Source organism: Mesoplodon bidens (assembly GCF_964165515.1).
Source record: "Mesoplodon bidens genome assembly, chromosome: 2".
In the NCBI taxonomy this organism is placed as follows: domain Eukaryota; kingdom Metazoa; phylum Chordata; class Mammalia; order Artiodactyla; family Ziphiidae; genus Mesoplodon; species Mesoplodon bidens.
This window is the reverse complement of record NC_138177.1, coordinates 159032621-159051712: the sequence shown is the minus strand read 5'-3', so window position 1 is coordinate 159051712 and position 19092 is coordinate 159032621. Positions and strand designations below refer to the sequence as shown.

The window sequence follows — 19092 nt, the reverse complement described above, 5'->3', positions numbered from 1 at the left end:
AGCCTGCACCTCCCGTCCCGCCCCCGCTCGGCTCGGAACAGCGCCCGCCGCCCTCCCGCCGCTTCCTGACCCCACCCCGCCCCGCGTGCTATTTAAGGCGCCCCCGCCGCCAGGCGCCGTCCAGCAGGCAGGGCTCCCACGGGCGCCGCTCCGGCCGACGCGCGTCCCCATCGCCACCTGGGCCGCCGGCAGGCAGGCGGTGAGTTGGGCTGGGGCGCCACCTGCCAGCTGACGAGCGGGCAGGGACAGGTTGCCACGTGCCAGGGGCTGAGGGTGGCTGCTGGGGGACCCACCGCGGCCGCGCTCACCCAGCCTGTGCTAAGCCAGGCTCCTGCCTCCTTCGGTTGCATCCTTAGAACCCTAGGCGGCAGGAATAGTATCATTTCCATTTTACAGGAGAGTGCTCAGAGGTCGTCACTTATCCAAGGTCCCAGTTTGTAGAAGAGTCAGAATTTGAACCCAGGTCTGGTTCCAGAGCCTGGCTCTAAGCAGCTTTGCTCCTGGGGAGAAGCACCACCCCTGCCCCTTTCCCCTACCTTCCTCCCCCCACTCTCCCCGTGATGTTCTGGGAACTCTGTGGCCTGTGCCTCCACCCTGCTATGACAATTCCTTTCAAGAGTCTAGAATTTGGGGCTTCCCTGGTGGCGCAGGGGTTGAGAGTCCGCCTGCCGATGCAGGGGACGTGGGTTCGTGCCCTGGTCCGGGAAGATCCCACATGCCGCGGAGTGGCTGGGTCTGTGAGCCATGGCCGCTGAGCCTGCACGTCCAGAGCCTGTGCTCCGCAACGGGAGAGACCACAACAGTGAGAGGCCCACATACCGCAAAAAAAAAAAAAAAAAAAAGAGTCTAGAATTTGGCAGAAACAGCTTTGGCAGGGGGAGGGGATAGAGAAAGGGGACAGGATCAAGAGTTGGTACTTAAGCGGCAGGTGGTCAGTATCGCTGACAGGTGGAGCTAATGCAGGATGCTGCCTTGAGTGTCTAGCATGCCTTCACCCACCCCACCATAAACTCAGAGGTTAGAGTGAGGCCAGCTGGGTGAGAGCTGGTGGGGTGGGGAGTGGGGAGTGGGGACCTGAGGCTTTTGGCCCCCTGAGAAGCTGAAGGTGTTACCACCACCACCCACCCCCCCACTGGGGGGGGCAGCCTGTCCTGAGCAAAAGGGAGGAGGGGCATGGCACAGCTGTGTGACCTTGGATAAGTTCCTCAAATTCTCTATTCCCTTAGGCTCAGGAGCCTCACCTTGATCCAGACCTCCTTCGGCTGTGGTCACCCTGGGACTGCAGCTGGGAACAAGAGGGACACATGTGACTAGACAGGGACCCTAGCTGTACCCTTGCCAGAGCTTAGCAGTCATCATCCAAGGATCTGGGTGTGAGTCCCCAGGCCAGTCCCTTCCCCTCCTGGGGCTCAGTTTCCCTGTAGGTAAAATGGGTGTGGCCGGCCTCCCTGCAGGCTTATTGCTAGGACAGCTGAGAAGGATGCTGACAGTGTCCTCTGTCTCCCTGCAGACGGAGGCCCAGGAACCATGGGCGACTGGGGCTTCCTTGAGAAGCTGCTGGACCAGGTCCAGGAGCACTCGACTGTGGTGGGCAAGATCTGGCTGACGGTCCTTTTCATCTTCCGCATCCTCATCCTGGGCCTGGCTGGTGAGTCAGTGTGGGGCGACGAGCAGTCGGATTTCGAGTGTAACACGGCCCAGCCAGGCTGCACCAACGTCTGCTACGACCAGGCCTTCCCCATCTCCCACATCCGCTACTGGGTGCTGCAGTTCCTCTTCGTCAGCACGCCCACCCTGGTCTACCTGGGCCATGTCATTTACCTGTCTCGGCGCGAGGAGCGGCTGCGGCAGAAAGAGGGGGAGCTGCGGGCACTGCCGGCCAAGGACCCACGCGTGGAGCGGGCACTGGCAGCCATAGAGCGACAGATGGCCAAGATCTCGGTGGCAGAGGACGGTCACCTGCGGATCCGCGGGGCGCTGATGGGCACCTATGTGGCCAGCGTGCTCTGCAAGAGTGTGCTAGAGGCAGGCTTCCTGTACGGCCAGTGGCGTCTCTATGGCTGGACCATGGAGCCTGTGTTCGTGTGCCAGCGCTCACCCTGCCCCTACCTCGTAGATTGCTTTGTCTCACGCCCCACAGAGAAGACTATCTTCATCATCTTCATGCTGGTGGTTGGACTCATCTCCCTGGTGCTCAACCTGCTGGAGCTGGCATACCTGCTGTGCCGCTGCCTCAACCGGGCCATGAGGGCCCGGCAGAGCCAGGACACGCCCCCAGCCCAGGGCGCCTCCTCGGAGCCTTATGCTGACCAGGTCTTCTTCTACCTCCCCATGGGTGAGGGGCCCTCATCCCCGCCATGCCCCACCTACAATGGGCTCTCGTCCAGTGAGCAGAACTGGGCCAACCTGACTACGGAGGAGAGGCTGGCTTCTTCCAGACACCCCCTCTTCCTGGACCCGCCCCCCCAGAGTGGCCGGAAATCCCCGAGTCGCCCCAGCAGCTCTGCTTCCAAGAAACAGTATGTATAAGAGCCCGGGAAGTCTTGCTGCCTTTCGTGCAAGACTCTGCAGAGATGACTGGGGCTGGGGAAGCAGGTGCTTGCTGGCCAGAAGGCCTCACTGCATGTTGTTCTTGAACACCTGGGGCCTTCCTGGTGACCAGAGGGCACCACAGTTTCCCTTCCAGAATGTGGCTTTGTCCCAGGCACAGACAGAGGCAGCTTGGGGTGCTCTTGGCCAAGGGTGTTTGGGCCCTGTGGTCTTTTTCACGGTGTTCAAAGGGACTCGGAGACAACTTCCTCCACCCCCAGCCCCGTGGAAGATTCACCTCTGCCCAGGTTGTCCACACACCCTGTCCTCACAGAAAAAGGCTGGTCGAGGCTGCTGGGTCAGCCTTGATCCCACACACAGACAGAGCCTGTGCTGGATCTGGCCCTGTCAAGGGGACTGGGGTCTTGTTCTCATCACTCCTTCCTAGTTCTGCTGTTTATCCTTCTAAAATAAACAGGACTTGACCACAAGCGAGGTGTGTATTGATACTGTCATGATGTGCCTACGGTGGGGGGACAGCTGCTTTACCCAGGCTTCCTTTTTGGTCCTGCATAATCTGTCTTTGGCCTTAGCAATCCCAACACCAGGCAGCACCTTAAACCCTCAAACTCCTACATACTGCCTCTCAGCAGCTCTGAGTCCTAAACACTGCCTTTTGAAATGCCCCAGCACCAGCCCCCTCAACCTGCCCCTTAATCAGTGGCCAAAGCAGACTCTGTCCCCATCCTGCCCCATGGCCATCCAGTGCCCCGGCCATGCTCCCAACTGCAGTGTGCTTCCTTACTGGACACTGCTCCCCACCCTGCCTGCATGCCAGCCAAGCCCTTCAGAGTCCAGCTCAAATGGGCCTGCACCCCTTGGTATTTGGGGAGGCAGGTTTAGATCACTTGCCCCCTCCTACCTTGGCCCTGTCTAGTCTGCCCACCAGAAGGAGCAACTCAAGGACCTGCATCGTAAATCCTCCCCATGCACCTAAAACTCACACAGTGAGAACAGACAGTGGCAGTGTAGAGAGGTGGAAGGGACGGCCAGGGTCCAGTGGAGGAATCGAATCTTGCCTCTGAGTCACAAAGGTTGCAGGAAAAAAAAAAAAAAGCAATTGAACTAGATCTTGACAGATAAATAGGAGTCTGCTGGGGAGGGAAGAGGACACCTTATTTGGACAGAAAACTGCAAAGGCATGGAGGAGGGGAACCGTTGGGGACTGAGGGGGTGCTTAGGGCCTGATGAGCCATCTAGGACATGGGAAGTACAGCTGAGGATAAACCCGGTGTTGGCAGGGTTGACGTGGAAGGTGACCCCGATGGAGGGAACACTCAGTGGCCCTTGGAGGCAAGCTGTTGCCTGCTGGTTGTCCTCCCCTACCCAGGGAGATCTGGGGGTGGAGTTGGAGGAGGGGATGGGATCCATCTCACGTGGCCACATGCTTCTCCTTGAGAACCATTATAGCGGGTGAGCAACCTTCCCCTGGCCCATCAATATAGGTCTTCAAAACACCAGCTCTGTATCCTTCACCCCAGAATTCACTCACTCACTGCTTATCCATCAAGTCTGAATGCTCGGCCTGATAAGTTACAGCCCTCACTCTTCCAGCTTTGGTTCCCACTGTTCCCTCTGAACCCCTGAGACCCAATCAGACCAGCCTCCTCACAGCTCCCCAAACTCACTGGGTATGTTCTCACCCTGCTCCTCTGCCAGCCTGGAGTGCCTCTTCCCCACACTTCCAAACCCCACCAGTCCTTCATACACTTCTGTACCCTGGAAAAGGCAGAGCCTGAAGTAGAAGAAAGAGTAAGATGAGTTTTGATGTTAGAGGGTCCTCAAATTAAATGCTGCCTGTAATACGTATAAAGCCATGTGGTCTTAAGTCAATCATTTCACTTCTCCAAGTCTGAGTTTTCTCAGCTATAAAATGCACATAGGGGCCTCCCTGGTGGTGCAGTGGTTAGGAGTCTGCTTGCCGATGCTAGGGGACGCGGGTTCGTGCTCCGGTCCGGGAGGATCCCACATGCCGCGGAGCGGCTGGGCCCGTGAGCCATGGCCGCTGAGCCTGCGCATCCGCAGCCTGTGCTCCGCAACGGGAGAGGCCACAGCAGTGAGAGGCCCGCGTCCGGCAAAAAAAAAAAAAAAAAAATGCACATAATATTGCCTGCCTCACAGGTGCAAGAAATAAAAACAAGAGAAAGTATGTGAGTGCACCTGGCTCCTAATGCCATGCAATAAAATTCAGCTCACCCTCTCCAGCAAGGCTCTCATAGGTTCTTCCTCCTCTAGGAAGCCCTCCCCCACTTCTCCAGCCAGTCTCCAGTGATGATCTCTACCTTCCAGCAATCTGGATCACTGCTTGGTATGAGCCTATTTCATCTCCCCAGTGAGTCTCTAAGGACCGCCGGGGAGACGTTCTTCATTTACCATGGGCCTAGCTCTGCATTCACTTTATTTATTTATTTATTTATTTTTGCGGTACGCAGGCCTCTCACCACTGTGGCCTCTCCCGTTGCGGAGCACAGGCTCTGGACGCGCAGGCTCAGCAGCCATGGTTCACGGTCCCAGCCACTCCGCGGCATGTGGGATCTTCCCAGACTGGGGCACAAACCCGTGTCCCCTGCATCGGCAGGCGGACTCTCAACTGCTGCGCCACCAGGGAAGCCCCCTGCATTCACTTTGACTATGAAGTAAGGGATTAAGTTAGACTGGTCAGAAAGTAGACTGTTTATACGTTGGAAGGGCATAACTTCAGGAGGCTGAGGTCCCCTTCCAAGGGATTCTCCCCAAGCCAGGCTGAGAAGGCAGATCTGGGGGGTCAGAGGTTGGTCCCTTAGAGCCAACCCAACCTGGGGGCCCTGGGAGCCTGTGTTTCTGGTATCCCCTACCTGTCCTGGCTTGGAAAGGTGGGAGAAGACAGGTTTAGGTGAGTGAGGAGGGCATCCATCCCCTCCCTCAAAGCTCACCCACTCTGAGCTTGGTGCTGGGACCTAGGCCTTTGGTAAGGCTGAGGTTGGGTCCTAGACTGGTGGCCACTCAAACACAAGGGCATATGGGCTGGGGGTTTAGGGATGAGGATAGTGTAGTGGGGATGGGACCACACAGATTAGGGCAGGGGCAGTGTGGTGAAGACTTATGAAATGAAGAGTGGCTCTAAGCCCCAGCCCACCCCTATTCACTTCCTAAAGCTGTCATAACAAAGTACCACAGACTGGGTGGCTCCAATGACAGAAATGTATTGTCTCACAGTTCTGGAGGCCAGAAGTCCAAGATCAAGGTGTCCACAGGGTTATTTCCTTCTGAGGGCCGTGAGGGAGAATCTGTTACATGCCTCTCTCCTGACTTAACGATGGGTTGCTGGCAATACCTGGCATTCCTCAGCTTACAGAAGCATCACCCCCATCTCTGCATTTATCTTCATATGGCATTCTCCCTGTGTGCCTGTCTGTCTCTAGGTCCAAATTTCTTCTTTTTATAAAGATACCATTCCTATTGGATTAGCATCACCCTAATGGCTTCATTTTAACTTGCTCGCCTCTGTAAAGATCCTGTTTCCATATAAGGTCACATTCTGAGTGGCTGGGCGTTAGCAATACCTTTTGGGGGGACACAATTCAACCCATACCACCACCACATGGGCCCCACTTCACCTCCAAGCACTGGTGGAGGGAGGTCAAGGAGAAGGCTAATATATATTGTACTCAGGCATCTCCTTTCTGATGTGGCCTGGATGGAACACAGCAGATTCACATCTCACGTCTTCCATCGCATTCTTCTTCCTCCCACCAGCCTATCCCTCGTCACCACCAAAATTCAAGTTGGTAACAGGCAACTCTTGGTCACAGAAAAAGCTGTAGGAGGCTTGACTCCTGCCTCCCCGCCCCCACCCCCTCACGTGACTGTGGTCCTTTCCCCTCTCTGGGCCTCAGTATCACCACTGTGAAATGAAAGGATTGGATGAGAAACAGGCATGTGGCAACTAGGCATGAGGAGCATCGCAAGGAATAACTTGCCACTAAGGTCAATTCCAGTCACTTGAATCCACACTGCCTTCCTGAGTAGAAAAGAAAGGGATGGGGTTATGTGGAGTGCACTGGGAATTTTTCATAACCCAAGGTCATCTTATCTGCAGCCCATGGGAGCAGTGAACGTCATGGGCCACACATAAACAAAACAGAGGGCTCGTGGGCTGGGTGATGTCAAAACTTCTTCCCCATCTAACATGCTGGCTCACTGACCACTGGGTTGCTGACCTCATGAATTTACCACTGACCTCCAGTGCCTTGACTGGAGGTCCTTCATTTCCTTTTCACACTAACGTCAGCATGACTACTGATGTTTGCAGGAAGAGGTATGATCTCAGGATTGTTGGAACTTCTTTTTCTACCTTACAGCTTCTCCCACCAGTCCTGGCTCAGACTTCAAGGGTCACATGAGGCTCAACAGTTTTGCCCTTCCCATCCAAGCCACATACAGATAGCCACCAGGCTGGTCCTGAGCCTGCTTTTCTCCTATTCCTCCAGCTGACTCTGATTTCCAGAAGTCTCTGGCCAATCTGCAGTTTGTCTACTTTCCTCTTAACATGTGCCACACTCCCCTAGGTGCTAGACATGATACTCCAGGTGGTCAGAATCCAGATTATCACCTCTCTTGTCTCAAAACTTCTACCTCTATTAATGCGACCTAGGGTTACATTAGCTTTTCTCTTTTCTTCTCTTTTTCATATATAGAATTTGGGGGGGGGATAACAAAGGTAATGCATGATCATTATAGACAATGAGATCCCACCATCTTGGGGTAACAACTGTTAATATTCAGAAGTAATTCCTTCCAGACTCTTCCATGCAAAAATTTAAATAAAAAATCAGAGTAAAGGTGTCCCTATAATTTTGTATTCTGCTTTTTAAATTTTACATTAAATCATAAGGCTTTTCACCATGTTATCAAGTATCTTAGGAAACACCATTTAATGGCTTTATCATATGGCTTTATCATTATCTACTTAACCATGACCCTGATATTGGATTTTTAGAGTGTTTGCAACTAATTATCCTCTATTATAAATTGTACTGCGATGTGAATGTACATAAAAGTTTTCCAAATTGCCTATTTCCTTAAAAGAAAAACATTCCAAGAAGTGAAATTACTGGGTCAAAAGGTATGAAATTTATGGGGCTTCCCTGGTGGCACAGTGGTTGAGAGTCGGCCTGCCGATGCAGGGGACACGGGTTCGTGCCCCGGTCCGGGAGGATCCCACATGCTGCGGAGCGGCTGGGCCCATGAGCCATGGCCGCTGAGCCTGCATGTCCAGAACCTGTGCTCCACAACGGGAGAGACCACAACAGTGAGAGGCCCGCATACCGCAAAAAAAAATAGTAATAATAAGGTATGAAATTTAAAGTTTAAAAATTTATTTAAATTAAAAAATATATATATAAATAATAATAATTAAAAATTTTTTTTACTTTTTTTTTAAAGAAGATGTTGGGGGTAGGAGTTTATTAATTAATTTATTTATTTTTGCTGTGTTGGGTCTTCGTTTCTGTGCAAGGGCTTTCTCTAGTTGTGGCAAGTAGGGGCCACTCTTCATCGCAGTACGTGGGCCTCTCACTATCGCGGCCTCTCTTGTTGCGGAGCACAGGCTCCAGATGCGCAGGCTCAGTAGTTGTGGCTCACGGGCCTAGTTGCTCTGCGGCATGTGGAATCCTCCCAGACCAGGGCTCAAACCCGTGTCCCCTGCATTAGCAGGCAGATTCTCAACCACTGCGCCACCAGGGAGGCCCCAAATTTTTTTTAATTTAATTTTTTTAATTAAAAAAAAAATTTTAATGCATTACTGATTATGAAAGTAATCCATTGTGAATGATTCAGAAATGCAGAAGAGCACAAGCAAATCATAAGTGAAGGCATCAGCTTCCTCTGAGGGTAGAGAGAAGGTGGAGCTGAAAACAGGAGAGCTGACTGAAGGCGGTGGGCTCATGGGTCCCCTCCTCCATTCTGAGCAGCTAGGTGACCATCCTTCCCCTACCCTGGGGAGCGATGGGAGCTCATTCTCTGGAGAGGATAGAACAGAGATGGACGGGGAAACACCAAGCCGAGTAGAGGGTGGCAGCGCCATGAAGATCATGGAGGAATGAAGTGGAAATTTACATACTGAATGGCGAGACGCTCAGCCATCTCCCCCGAGGTGGCTCCCAGAGCGCTGGATGATAGATAAGACTATAAGACGGCAGGCAGGGAAGGCTCCTTGAGGAGGTGAGCTTCAGCACCTGAAAGGTGAGGAGGAAGGCTCCAGGGAAGAGGTGGGGAACAGCATCCTAGGTAGAGGGAACAGCTGAAGAAGAAAGGAGCTGACAAACAAAGGGGATCGATATATTCATTGTTCAGGATTATTTTAGATATGAAACAAGCTTCTTTCCAGTAAAAATGTCTTGTATATTCAATAGCATCATATGAAAGTGCCCGTTTCAAAGCACCCATGCTAGCACTATTAAAAATTTCAATTCCCATGTTTATTAATTATTAATCAGAAAAATATATATATCACCTTTCAATGCATAAGCCTTGATTACTAGTGAGCCTAAACATTTTAACACATGCATCTTTAACACGTTTCTTCTGTGAATTTTTTTTGCCCATTTTTCACTCATGTTTTGGTGCTTTCTGATTAATTTGGGTAACCTCTTTATAGAGAGATTTCAACTCTTTATCTGGCATATTTGTTATTTTAAAAATTTCTCAGTGTGTTATTTTGTCCTTTTAAATTTCTATGTAGTCAAATTTGTCAATTTTTTCCTTTACAATATTTTTATACTTATACTGTTTCCCACTTTCTAAGATTATTTTTCCTCTTTGATATTTAATACTGTAACCTGTCTTGAAAATAATGAGACAAATAAATAATTATTGAATGAAATAAAGCATGAACAAATAAATTAATTTTAGCATATAATGTAAGCTGAGGTGCTAATTTTTCCCCCAATAATTAATGATTCCATCAGCACTTATTGAATAATCCTTCCTATACTAATTTGTGATATCAGCTTGACTGTCTACTACCTTTTTATACATAAAACAGTCTATTTCTGGACTACCTAAAATTATATTCCATCAACCTATCAAATTATATGATACTACCACCCTTTTCATGAGTGTGCCTTTGTAACACATTTTAATGTCTGGTAGAATACATTCTCCCTTTATTGTTTTTACTTTTCTTGAGAATCTTGGAAGCCAGGTATATATTCTCGAGGCAGGTGTTTGAAAGAATCTCCTAAGTGGAATCTGACAGACCCAAAAGAAAAGAGCTAAAGATATAGCACTAGATGTTCCCCAAGAAAACAGACAGCTAGATGGCCAAGCCCCACCCATTCACTCAGAGCAGCTTTTTAGTGACCCACTCTCAAATATGAGCATGCACCCAAGGATGTCAGGTATTCAAGGGAAGCGCCTTATGTGAAAGAGTCTGAAACAAACAGAATAAAGTTTTCTAGAGGAAATAGAGATTATGTATGGAGAATAAAACTTTTTTTAACTATCACTGCTTTCTTCAGAAAGATAAAAGAGTGTATTGCATCCATGAAAAAAGAAGATGATGCTCTAAAGAAGAAATATGGGACTTCCCTGGTGGCACAGTGGTTAAGAATCCGCCTGCCAATGCGGGGGACATGGGTTCGAGCCCTGGTCCAGGAGGATCCCACATGCCATGGAGCAACTAAGCCCGTGCACCACAACTACTGAGTCTGCACTCTAGAGCCCACAAGCCACAACTACTGGACCCGTGTGCCACAACTACTGAAGCCTGCGCCCCCTAGAGCCCATGCTCCACAACAAGAGAAGCCACCGCAATGAGAAGCCGGCGCACCGCAACGAAGAGGAGCCCCCGCTCCCCGCAACTAGAGAAAGTCCGCGTGCAGCAACAAAGACCCAACGCAGCCAAAAAATAAATAAATTTTTTTAAAAAAATGATTCTTTAAAAAAAAAAGAAGAAGAAATATGCAGAGAATAACAACAAAATCAAGTTCTTGGAAAATGAAAAACATGATAGCAGAATTGAAAACTTCAACAAACATTTTGGAAGATAGCTAGGCAATCACTCCAGAAAATAGAGTAAAAGACAAAGATATAGACATTACAAAAAAAAATTTTTTTTAAGTTAGAGGACTAGTACAGGAGGTCCAATTAACAGGAGCTCTAGAAAGGGGAACAGGAGAAAAAAAAAAAAAGGAGTGGAAGTAATCAGAGAAAATCTTAGATTGAGAGGGCTACTAAGTGCCCAGCTCAATGGACAATATAGGTCCACACCTCTGAAATTTTTCAAAATACTTGAGACAAAGAGATGAGCCTACAAGTTTCCAGAGAGAGAGAACACAGTCTCAAGAACCAGAATGGCATCACACTTTGCAGCAATCCTGGAGGCTACAAGAAAATGGATCAAAGCCTTCAAAATTCTGAGTGAAGTGATTTGCAACAGAAATTCTATACCCAGGACAATGATCAACTAAAGTAGACTATGTGCTCTGCAATTGTTTTAACAGCATGATTCCTTGAAGGTTTGAACAAACTTGCCTGTAAAGCCAGTTGGACTCAATGCCTTCTTTATGTCATTCTTTTTTTTTTCTTTTTGCGGTATGCGGGCCTCTCACTGTTGTGGCCTCTCCCATTGCGGAGCACAGGCTCCGGATGCGCAGGCCCAGCGGCCATGGCTCACGGGCCCAGCCGCTCCGCGGCATATGGGATCCTCCCAGACCGGGGCACGAACCCGCATCCCCTGCATCGGCAGGCGGACTCTCAACCACTGCGCCACCAGGGAGGCCCTATGTCATTCTTTAAAAAATTTTTCACTGTCACTCAGTGACTATTTGTCTACTCAGAGTTCCTTCTCCATGAATCTTAGTAATTTATATTTCCCCCCCCAAAAAAATTTTGCCTATTTGATTGTTTGAGCAGCCTTTTGTCATCAGACCATATATTCTCACTTTGCTTACACTTCAACTAAAAGCCTTAGTAAAATTGTTCTTTGGTTTCTTTGTGTGCCATGTGGAGACGTTTCATAATCAGGGTCATGCTAGTTTGGTAAAATATAACTGGAAAGCATTCCAGCTAAAACCCCAAGCCATTTACATGTGGCCTGCCACTAAGCTATTACTAAGCATGAGCTTATGTAACTGGGAATTTGGGAATTAAAAATAACACATCTGACTTACATCTGTACCAGCGAAATTCCATCATGTCTACTTCAGCCCATTGCTCTAACCGACAAGAACCATCCTCTTAAATCTGGACTCCTGTCATCCGGAATTAGCTTCTAGCTTCCATAAATAGGATTTATTTTTCATCTGGCAAATCTGAGAGTTTAATACAATTAAGTGGCCCTTCCTGGTGAAGACTATGTTTATTCCTGCATCTGTATGTTTGGGGTCTTTGTTAAGTGCAAAATGCTATTTCTAAAAGGCATATTCCTTGCTCCACCCCACTCCACAGGTGGGGAGGCAGCAGAGCAAAGTATCACAGAGAACCTGAGTGTGTGGGGGGACCTGATTACCCAGGCCATGCCCTGAGCTCAAAGAACGGCAGTCAGTCCAGCTTGGCTGTGACCCAGAGGAGCTCTAAAACCAGAAACAGAAACTCGAGGGTGGACAGAGGGTGGATTCTACAAGGGGGAATGAGGGTCAGACACAGGAAGCCAAGTCCAGCACAGGGCCCAAAAGCTTCCCAAGACGAGACGTGCAGGTGTTAGGTTAGGAACACAGGTGCACAAGCCAAGTTTTAGCCACTGGAAGACGCATTCTCAGCCTTACAGTAGTTGGCCCCTGTAGAGAACAGAACTCAGTAAGGCAGGGAGCCCAGGATGGCTTCCCAAGATTGGCTCTAGAGAGGCCTCCAGGACTGAGGCGATGACAACAAGCTGTGTCAGAGCCAGGCATGCCTGGAGTAGAGATAACAAGGGACAACCAAGACGGAGAACTCTACCAACCCAGCAGCGACATCAATGGGAGTTTTGACATTACTTCCAAATGAGGTTACACACACAATTGCGTTTTAGTGTGTGTGTTAAAAATCATTCAGTATTGACATATTTGAAACATACCACAATTTTTATAACTCTATACAATTCTTAGTTATTTAATATAGTGAGAGCCTCAAAAAATGAAAGTAGCCCAAGCATTTCAACACCTGAAAGGCTTTGAAAAGAGAAACCTGGACTAAATATTTTGATAGTCTGGTTTTCTAGGCCTCCTCCACTGGCCCATGAGTTCCCTAAGGGCGTGGAGCATGCATCCTCAATACCCAGAATCAGGAAACTCATATAGCAAAACCACTTTTTGAACCAGGAGAATGGGTTCATTCAGGTTTATAAAATTTAATTGAACCGAACTCAGAGATTCTGGTAGGGCTCAGCAGAGAACACTTTCAAATGAGTAAAGTCCATGAGCTTATTTATAGGATATGAAGAAGTAGAGAGCAGGGGAGACCTACCCAATCCACAGACAACTTAGGAGAAGAAAGCTCCAAAACGCTGCATGGAAGGCAGGTAAGTGTCACAAGAGGAAAGGAAGCTATATCCCTGCAGCCTGGAGCAGGGGTTGAGGAAATGTGGCAAACAGAGACCTAGGCAGATAAGGGAAGTATCTTCTCTGGGGGTCAGCAGCTGGATCTGAACAAGTATCTGAACCTCTTCCCAATGGGGAAGGAGTCCTAAGATAAATTGAGGGCAGGGTCTACCTCCCAACATGGAAGCTGAAGTGAGGAGATAGGACCTCGTTCCTGGAACCTAGAAAGCAGAGCTTGAGCCCATGACTTAAGTTCAGCCAATCAGATGTTTCTACCCAAGACTCTTCAGGAAGGGCTGCCAAGACACAGGGCGCTTAGAGATGAGCCCACTGGTATGATGATGCCTTAGTTCAGGCTGCTATATTATAATGAAAGTACTAAAAAACTGGGTAGCTTAAACAACAATTTTTTTCTCACAGTTCTAGAGACTGGAAGTCAGAGGTCAGAGTGCCAGCACAGTCGGTTTGTGGTGGGAACCCTCTTCCTGGTTTCTTCACATGGCAGAGAGAGGGGAGCAGGGAGTGGGTGTGGAGCAAGCTCCTCCTGTCTCTTCTTATAAGTTCACTAATCCCAGCACAAGTGTTCCACACTCATGACCTAATCACCTCTCAAAGGCCCAATCTCCAAATGCTATCATCTTCGGGATTAAGGTTTCAACATATAAATTTTGGGGGGGGACACAGACATTCAGTCCATAGCAGATGGTAAGTGCCCAGGGACTACTGAATCCAAGAACAACGGTAGGATGTGTCCAGTGACACATCAGCCCTAGCTGAGGAGTCCTAAGCAAACCATTTCCATGCTTGGATCTTCGCTGGGCTTTGTCTTCCCTAGAGCTTGTTCAAGCCCAGTTCTCAGCCTTCTGGGTCAATTCTATGAGCTACTTAATACCTTCCCAATTAAATTCCTTTTCTGTTTAGATTAATCATAAATGATTTAATAATTAATCAAATACTGATTTCAACCAATAATAATTAATCAAATACTGATTTCAACCAAGAGCTTGACAAAGCCTATATAATTCTCTGACATACTCCATAGACGTCATCATCCCATCATTGGTTAAATGTTGACCAGAACACAGTCTAGGATACAGCTCTACAGCAGGCCGCTAGAGCCCCTCCCTCATTCATATTTCCCAAGCTTTGGGAAACCACACTTGATGAACACTTTGGAAGTTATCTTGACTAACATAATATCACATACACGACTTTAATATGGTATTTGCAAATATCATGACTGTTCATTCAACAAATATTTATCCTCAGTAAATAGCCTGCCATATTCCAAACATTGAACTAAGCTCTGGGGATCAGTAGAAAATGAAATAGATCTAGTCTCTGTCTACAAGGAACTTAATAGTCTAATGGGGGAGACAGAAGTTAAATAAAGCATATAAATATAAGATTACAAATTGTGAATAAATGCTATATAGGAAAATAATTTCCCTATAAGGGGGAATAACAGGGATATCTTATTTACTGGAGGTTTCAGAGGAAATGAGGCCTGAAGGATAAGAGGGTATCAGCCAAAGGATTGGGGAACAGGAAAGGAGAAATCCAGGGGAAGAGAAAAGCTTGTACAAAATGACAATATAGCTGATGCGATACAATATAAAACAGAAATGCTGGATAAAATTTTACAAACAACTTTTCAAGTGGAGAGCTGAGCTGAAAAGAGACATCAAAACTAAGGAGGAAAACTTAAAATCAAAGTGAGTATGTGGGTACCAATGCTTTTGTTGTCCTGCGTTTGGTAACAGGGGACTGGCTCTTAACAATGATGTGGGAATAGGAGACAAGGCTTTGGGCCCACCTGTGGCAAAGCTGGAATTGAGACTCCTGCATAAAGCCAGTACTTTCTTTCTCTCAGCCCTAGTGCTAGTAGAAAAAAAATGCCTCCCTTGAGATTTAGTAACCACAGACCTGTTCTCATGAGTATGGAGTTCGAATCTCTTCTCCTTGCAATGTCCAGGTACCCCTAAGCTCAGAAATTAACATAATAAGTAGTCCTTAGCTAATGAAACTTAGGGCACCTGGTAGAAATTGAAAGAAAGTCATGCTTGAGGAATGTTTCCTCAAGCAAAGCCACATGGAAGTCCCATAAAAATAGCACCACCATATACGAACACACAACACAAAATTACAAAACACGCAAGAAAGTAATGCACTATGAATAAGGGTGAGCAAAAACAACATACAGCAGAATTTGACCTCCAAAAACTTCGAACCATTGAACCATGGGATAGATTCAGTAGATCGAATTGTGATAGATTGAATTACTGACCCAGTACTTATCCTTCCTTGCATCCACACCCTTGCTATGGTTTCATTGTAGGCAGAGTGTGTTTATACACCCCTTAACTTAGAGCTTGCCTAGACGCCTTGTTTTGACCAGAGGCATGGGGAGGAAGTGACCATAGATCAGTCCCCAGACTAAGCCTTAAGAAGCCTCAAGTGTTTCTGTTTGTTCTTTTGTGCCTCTGCGATCATTATGAGAAGATTTTCCCGAGTGGCGGTGGCCCCCGAACTAACATTCTAGAAGCAGAGCTGACCACAGACCCGCAGTGAGAAGTAGAGCCATGCCAGCTGCCAGAGGCTCCCAACTGAACCTAGCCTAGCTCTGCAGAGCTGCCCCAGCCAATAAACAGATGCATAAGAATAAGTGATTTTTGTTGTAGGCTACTGAGTTTTTGGATGATGTGTTATCCAATATTATTATGGAAATAGCTAAGTTATACAAACAAGTATGTTTAAAATGACTAAGAAAAAAAGAAGGAATAAAAAAGTGAGAAAGAAAGATTTTTAAGAAATAAAGGTCCATGCATTTTAGAAAAAGAACTAAATCAAACTTACAGAAAATTTTTAGAAGTTATTGAAGTTTAAAACTAATGGAGAATTGTGCTTCTACTCGCAAAGGATTAATTGCTATGAAAATTTTCCTCCCATCATAAACAACTGGAAAATACAGACAAAATATATGAAATAACTCCTTTGGACATTGGGCAATAGGCAGTGAAGGGCTATTATCTCTGAAGGGAAATAAACAAGGTGAGCACCGCAATTACCACAGTTTACTACGTGGGAACAGTTTCCTGGCTGCAAAGCAGGGAAGGGGAACCCAAACAGAGACCAACAGTCTTGCTGAATTGAAGAGAAAGAGATCAGAGTTCAAGGAAGCCAAGACAATTAGACTTTCTGGGGTAGAGTGCCACAGAAGATGGAACTTCACAGAGAGCTCCAGAGATGTTTAGAAAATTCCCCTTGAGTCCATGGTGAAACTCCATGAAGACAGAGCAAGAATCACTGGAAAACTATGAACTGAACAAATCCTGGAGCTCCAAAGGTCTGGGAATAGTTTGTGTTCCCACCTGCCAGAGTAAGAGACCACATAATATATGGGGTGTTGAATAGTCCTGACATGAGTATCATGTAGTAGTGGGGCAAAATTAGCCACAAACTAAAGGATCCTCTGGACTTCCCCTAACAAAACTTAAAAACAAGCCTCAAGAGGTTCTAACTAATCCCAAGTAAGTTAGTTGCATGCTAGGGCATTTTAACATTTTAAAAATAAATACAACAAAATCCAGCATCCACAATGTCCAACACTCAATAAACATTGCCAGAAATGCAAAGAAGAAGGAAAATGTAACTCATAACCAGGAGGAAATTTAACCAAAGGAAACAGACCCAAGAATGACAGAGATGATGAAATTAGCAAAAAAGCAAGTTAAAAGAGTTATTATATATATATATATATAAATTATGCTCAAGCATATAAAGAAAAACATGAACATACTGAAGACAACAATGGAAGACATTTAGACTTCCCTGGTGGCGCAGTGGTTAAGCATCTACCTGCCAATGCAGAGGACACAGGTTCAACCCCTGGTCTGGGAAGATCCCACATGCCCTGGAGCAACTAAGCCCGTGCACCACAAATACTGAGCCTGTGCTCTAGAGCCCATGAGCCACAACTACTGAGCCTGCGTGCCACAACTACTGAAGCCCGTGCACCTAGAGCCTGTGTTCCACAAGAGAAGCCACCGCAATGAGAAGCCCACGCACCGCAACAAAGAGTAGCCCCCACTCGCCGCAACTAGAGAAAAGCTCGCACCAGCAACAAAGACCCAATGCAGCCAAAAATAAATAAAAAATAAAATAAATAAGTTAAAAAAAAACTGAGCAAGCCAAAACAAGATGGAGCAATAGTTTTTTTAAGTTTTTTTAAAAAGATCAATCTAGAACTCTAATCCCAGGGAAAATATATTTCAAAAATAAGTGAGACTTCTGGATTCCACTCATCTGGTTTCCTACTCAGTATGTAAGGAGCTTAGAGCTCCACTCCTTCCTAACAACAAGTAAAAAGCTGAACAAACAGAAAAATCAACAACTCTTCCTGGATCGGTAAGAGAAGTAAACCACTGTCCCCACAAAAGGAGAGACCAACAGGCTAGTATAGAAAATTCACAACATTCCAGACCCATGAGCTGAAACCTCTGAGGGAACCAGTGCTGAGGTAGGAAACTTAAACTGTAATTGATGAATCCTGGAATCTCCATGTAGACAGGTCTGAGAGTCAAAAACCAGGGGAACCCGTCATGGGGAAGGAGGGTCCTCACACTTCTGTGAGTTTTACATTCAGGATCTCACCTAGGTTCTCACAATGAATATCAGAAGAAAAAGTCCTCCTTCTGGCAGAGGGAGGGGGAAAGTAGCCATTTTGAAATACATCAGAGCATTCTATTCTTCTTATCAAGGACTGTCTTCAGGAGAAACGATTTTACCAGAGCCTAACCCGCTGGAGTTTTATCAGAGCCTAACTGACCTGGGGGGAAGGGAAATACTCAACTCTGGTCCGCTATTGCCAACTTGTCTCACCAAAGGGAGGGAGGGAGGAAATATCTAAGAAGAACTTATGAAGCTCACAGTCCAGAAACACAGGCTCATTAAAAGACTGAGACTAATCATAGGAGTAGAGAACACTTCCCCGTCCCCACACCTTACCACCACATTACTAAGGTCCTATTTACAGCAGTTCCTTTCACCCAGTACATTATGACCAGCTAGCAAAAAAAAATTACAAGGCATACTAAAAGGCAAAAATACAGTCTGAGGAGACAGAGCAAACATCAGAACCAGACGCAGATATGAAAGGGATGTTGGATTTATCAGCAGGGAATTTAAAACAACTATGATTAATATGATAAGGGCTGTAATGGATAAAAGAGACAAGATGCAAGAACAGATGGTCAGTGTAAGCAGAGAGACAGAAATTCTAAGAAAGAATCAAAAAGAAATACTAGAGATTAAAAAAAAGTGTAGAACTGAAGAATGCCTTTGAGGGGCTTATAAGTAGAGTGGACACAGCTAAGGAAAGAATCTCTGAGCTTGAAGATATCTCAATAGAAAATTCCAAAAATGAAAAAAAGAACAAAAAACCTAAACTAAAAAAACAAAAGAAAATGGAACAGAATATCCAAGAGTTATGGGATAACTACAAAAAGTATAATATACACAAAATGGGAATATAAGAAGAAGAAAAAGAGAAAGGAACAGAAGAAATATTTGAAGCAATAATGACTCAGAATTTCCCCAACATTAATGTCTGATACCAAATCACAGACCTAAGAAGCTCAGGGAACAACAAGCAGGATAAATGCCAGAAATACTAAACCCAGGCATATCATATTCAAATTGCCGAAAATCAAAAACAAAGAAAAAAGCCTGAAAGAATTCAGAGGGGAAAAAACACCTTACCTATAGAGGAGTAAAGATAAGAATTACATCTACCTCTCCTCAGAAACTATGCAAGCAAGAAGAAAGTAAAGTGAAATAAAGTATTGAGAGAAAAAAGTCACCAACCTAGAATTCTGTACCTAGCAAAATTATTCTTCAAAATGAAGGAGAAATAAAGACTTCCCAGACAAACAAAAATTGAGGAAACTTGTTGCCTGTAGATCTGCCTTTCAAGAAATGTTAAAAGAAGTTCTTTAGAGAGAAG

At 46.5% G+C, this 19092-nt stretch overlaps 1 protein-coding gene across 4 annotated transcripts; it reads left to right on the top strand.

The window, feature by feature from the left end:
• Nucleotides 1-131: 131 nt before the first annotated feature.
• On the top strand, nucleotides 132-3020 carry GJA4 (gap junction protein alpha 4). Of its 4 annotated transcripts, none has more exons than XM_081225398.1 (2): nucleotides 132-199; nucleotides 1511-3020. In XM_081225398.1, exon 2 carries the CDS (start codon nucleotides 1528-1530, stop codon nucleotides 2527-2529), a length of 1002 nt encoding a protein of 333 aa, XP_081081524.1. In that variant the 5' UTR covers nucleotides 132-199; nucleotides 1511-1527; the 3' UTR covers nucleotides 2530-3020. The 4 variants fall into 4 exon arrangements, with proteins under 4 accessions (XP_081081524.1, XP_081081525.1, XP_081081527.1 ...); XM_081225399.1 differs by lacking the exon at nucleotides 132-199 and adding an exon at nucleotides 217-367; XM_081225401.1 differs by lacking the exon at nucleotides 132-199 and adding an exon at nucleotides 861-1420.
• The last annotated feature ends 16072 nt before the right edge of the window (nucleotides 3021-19092 follow it).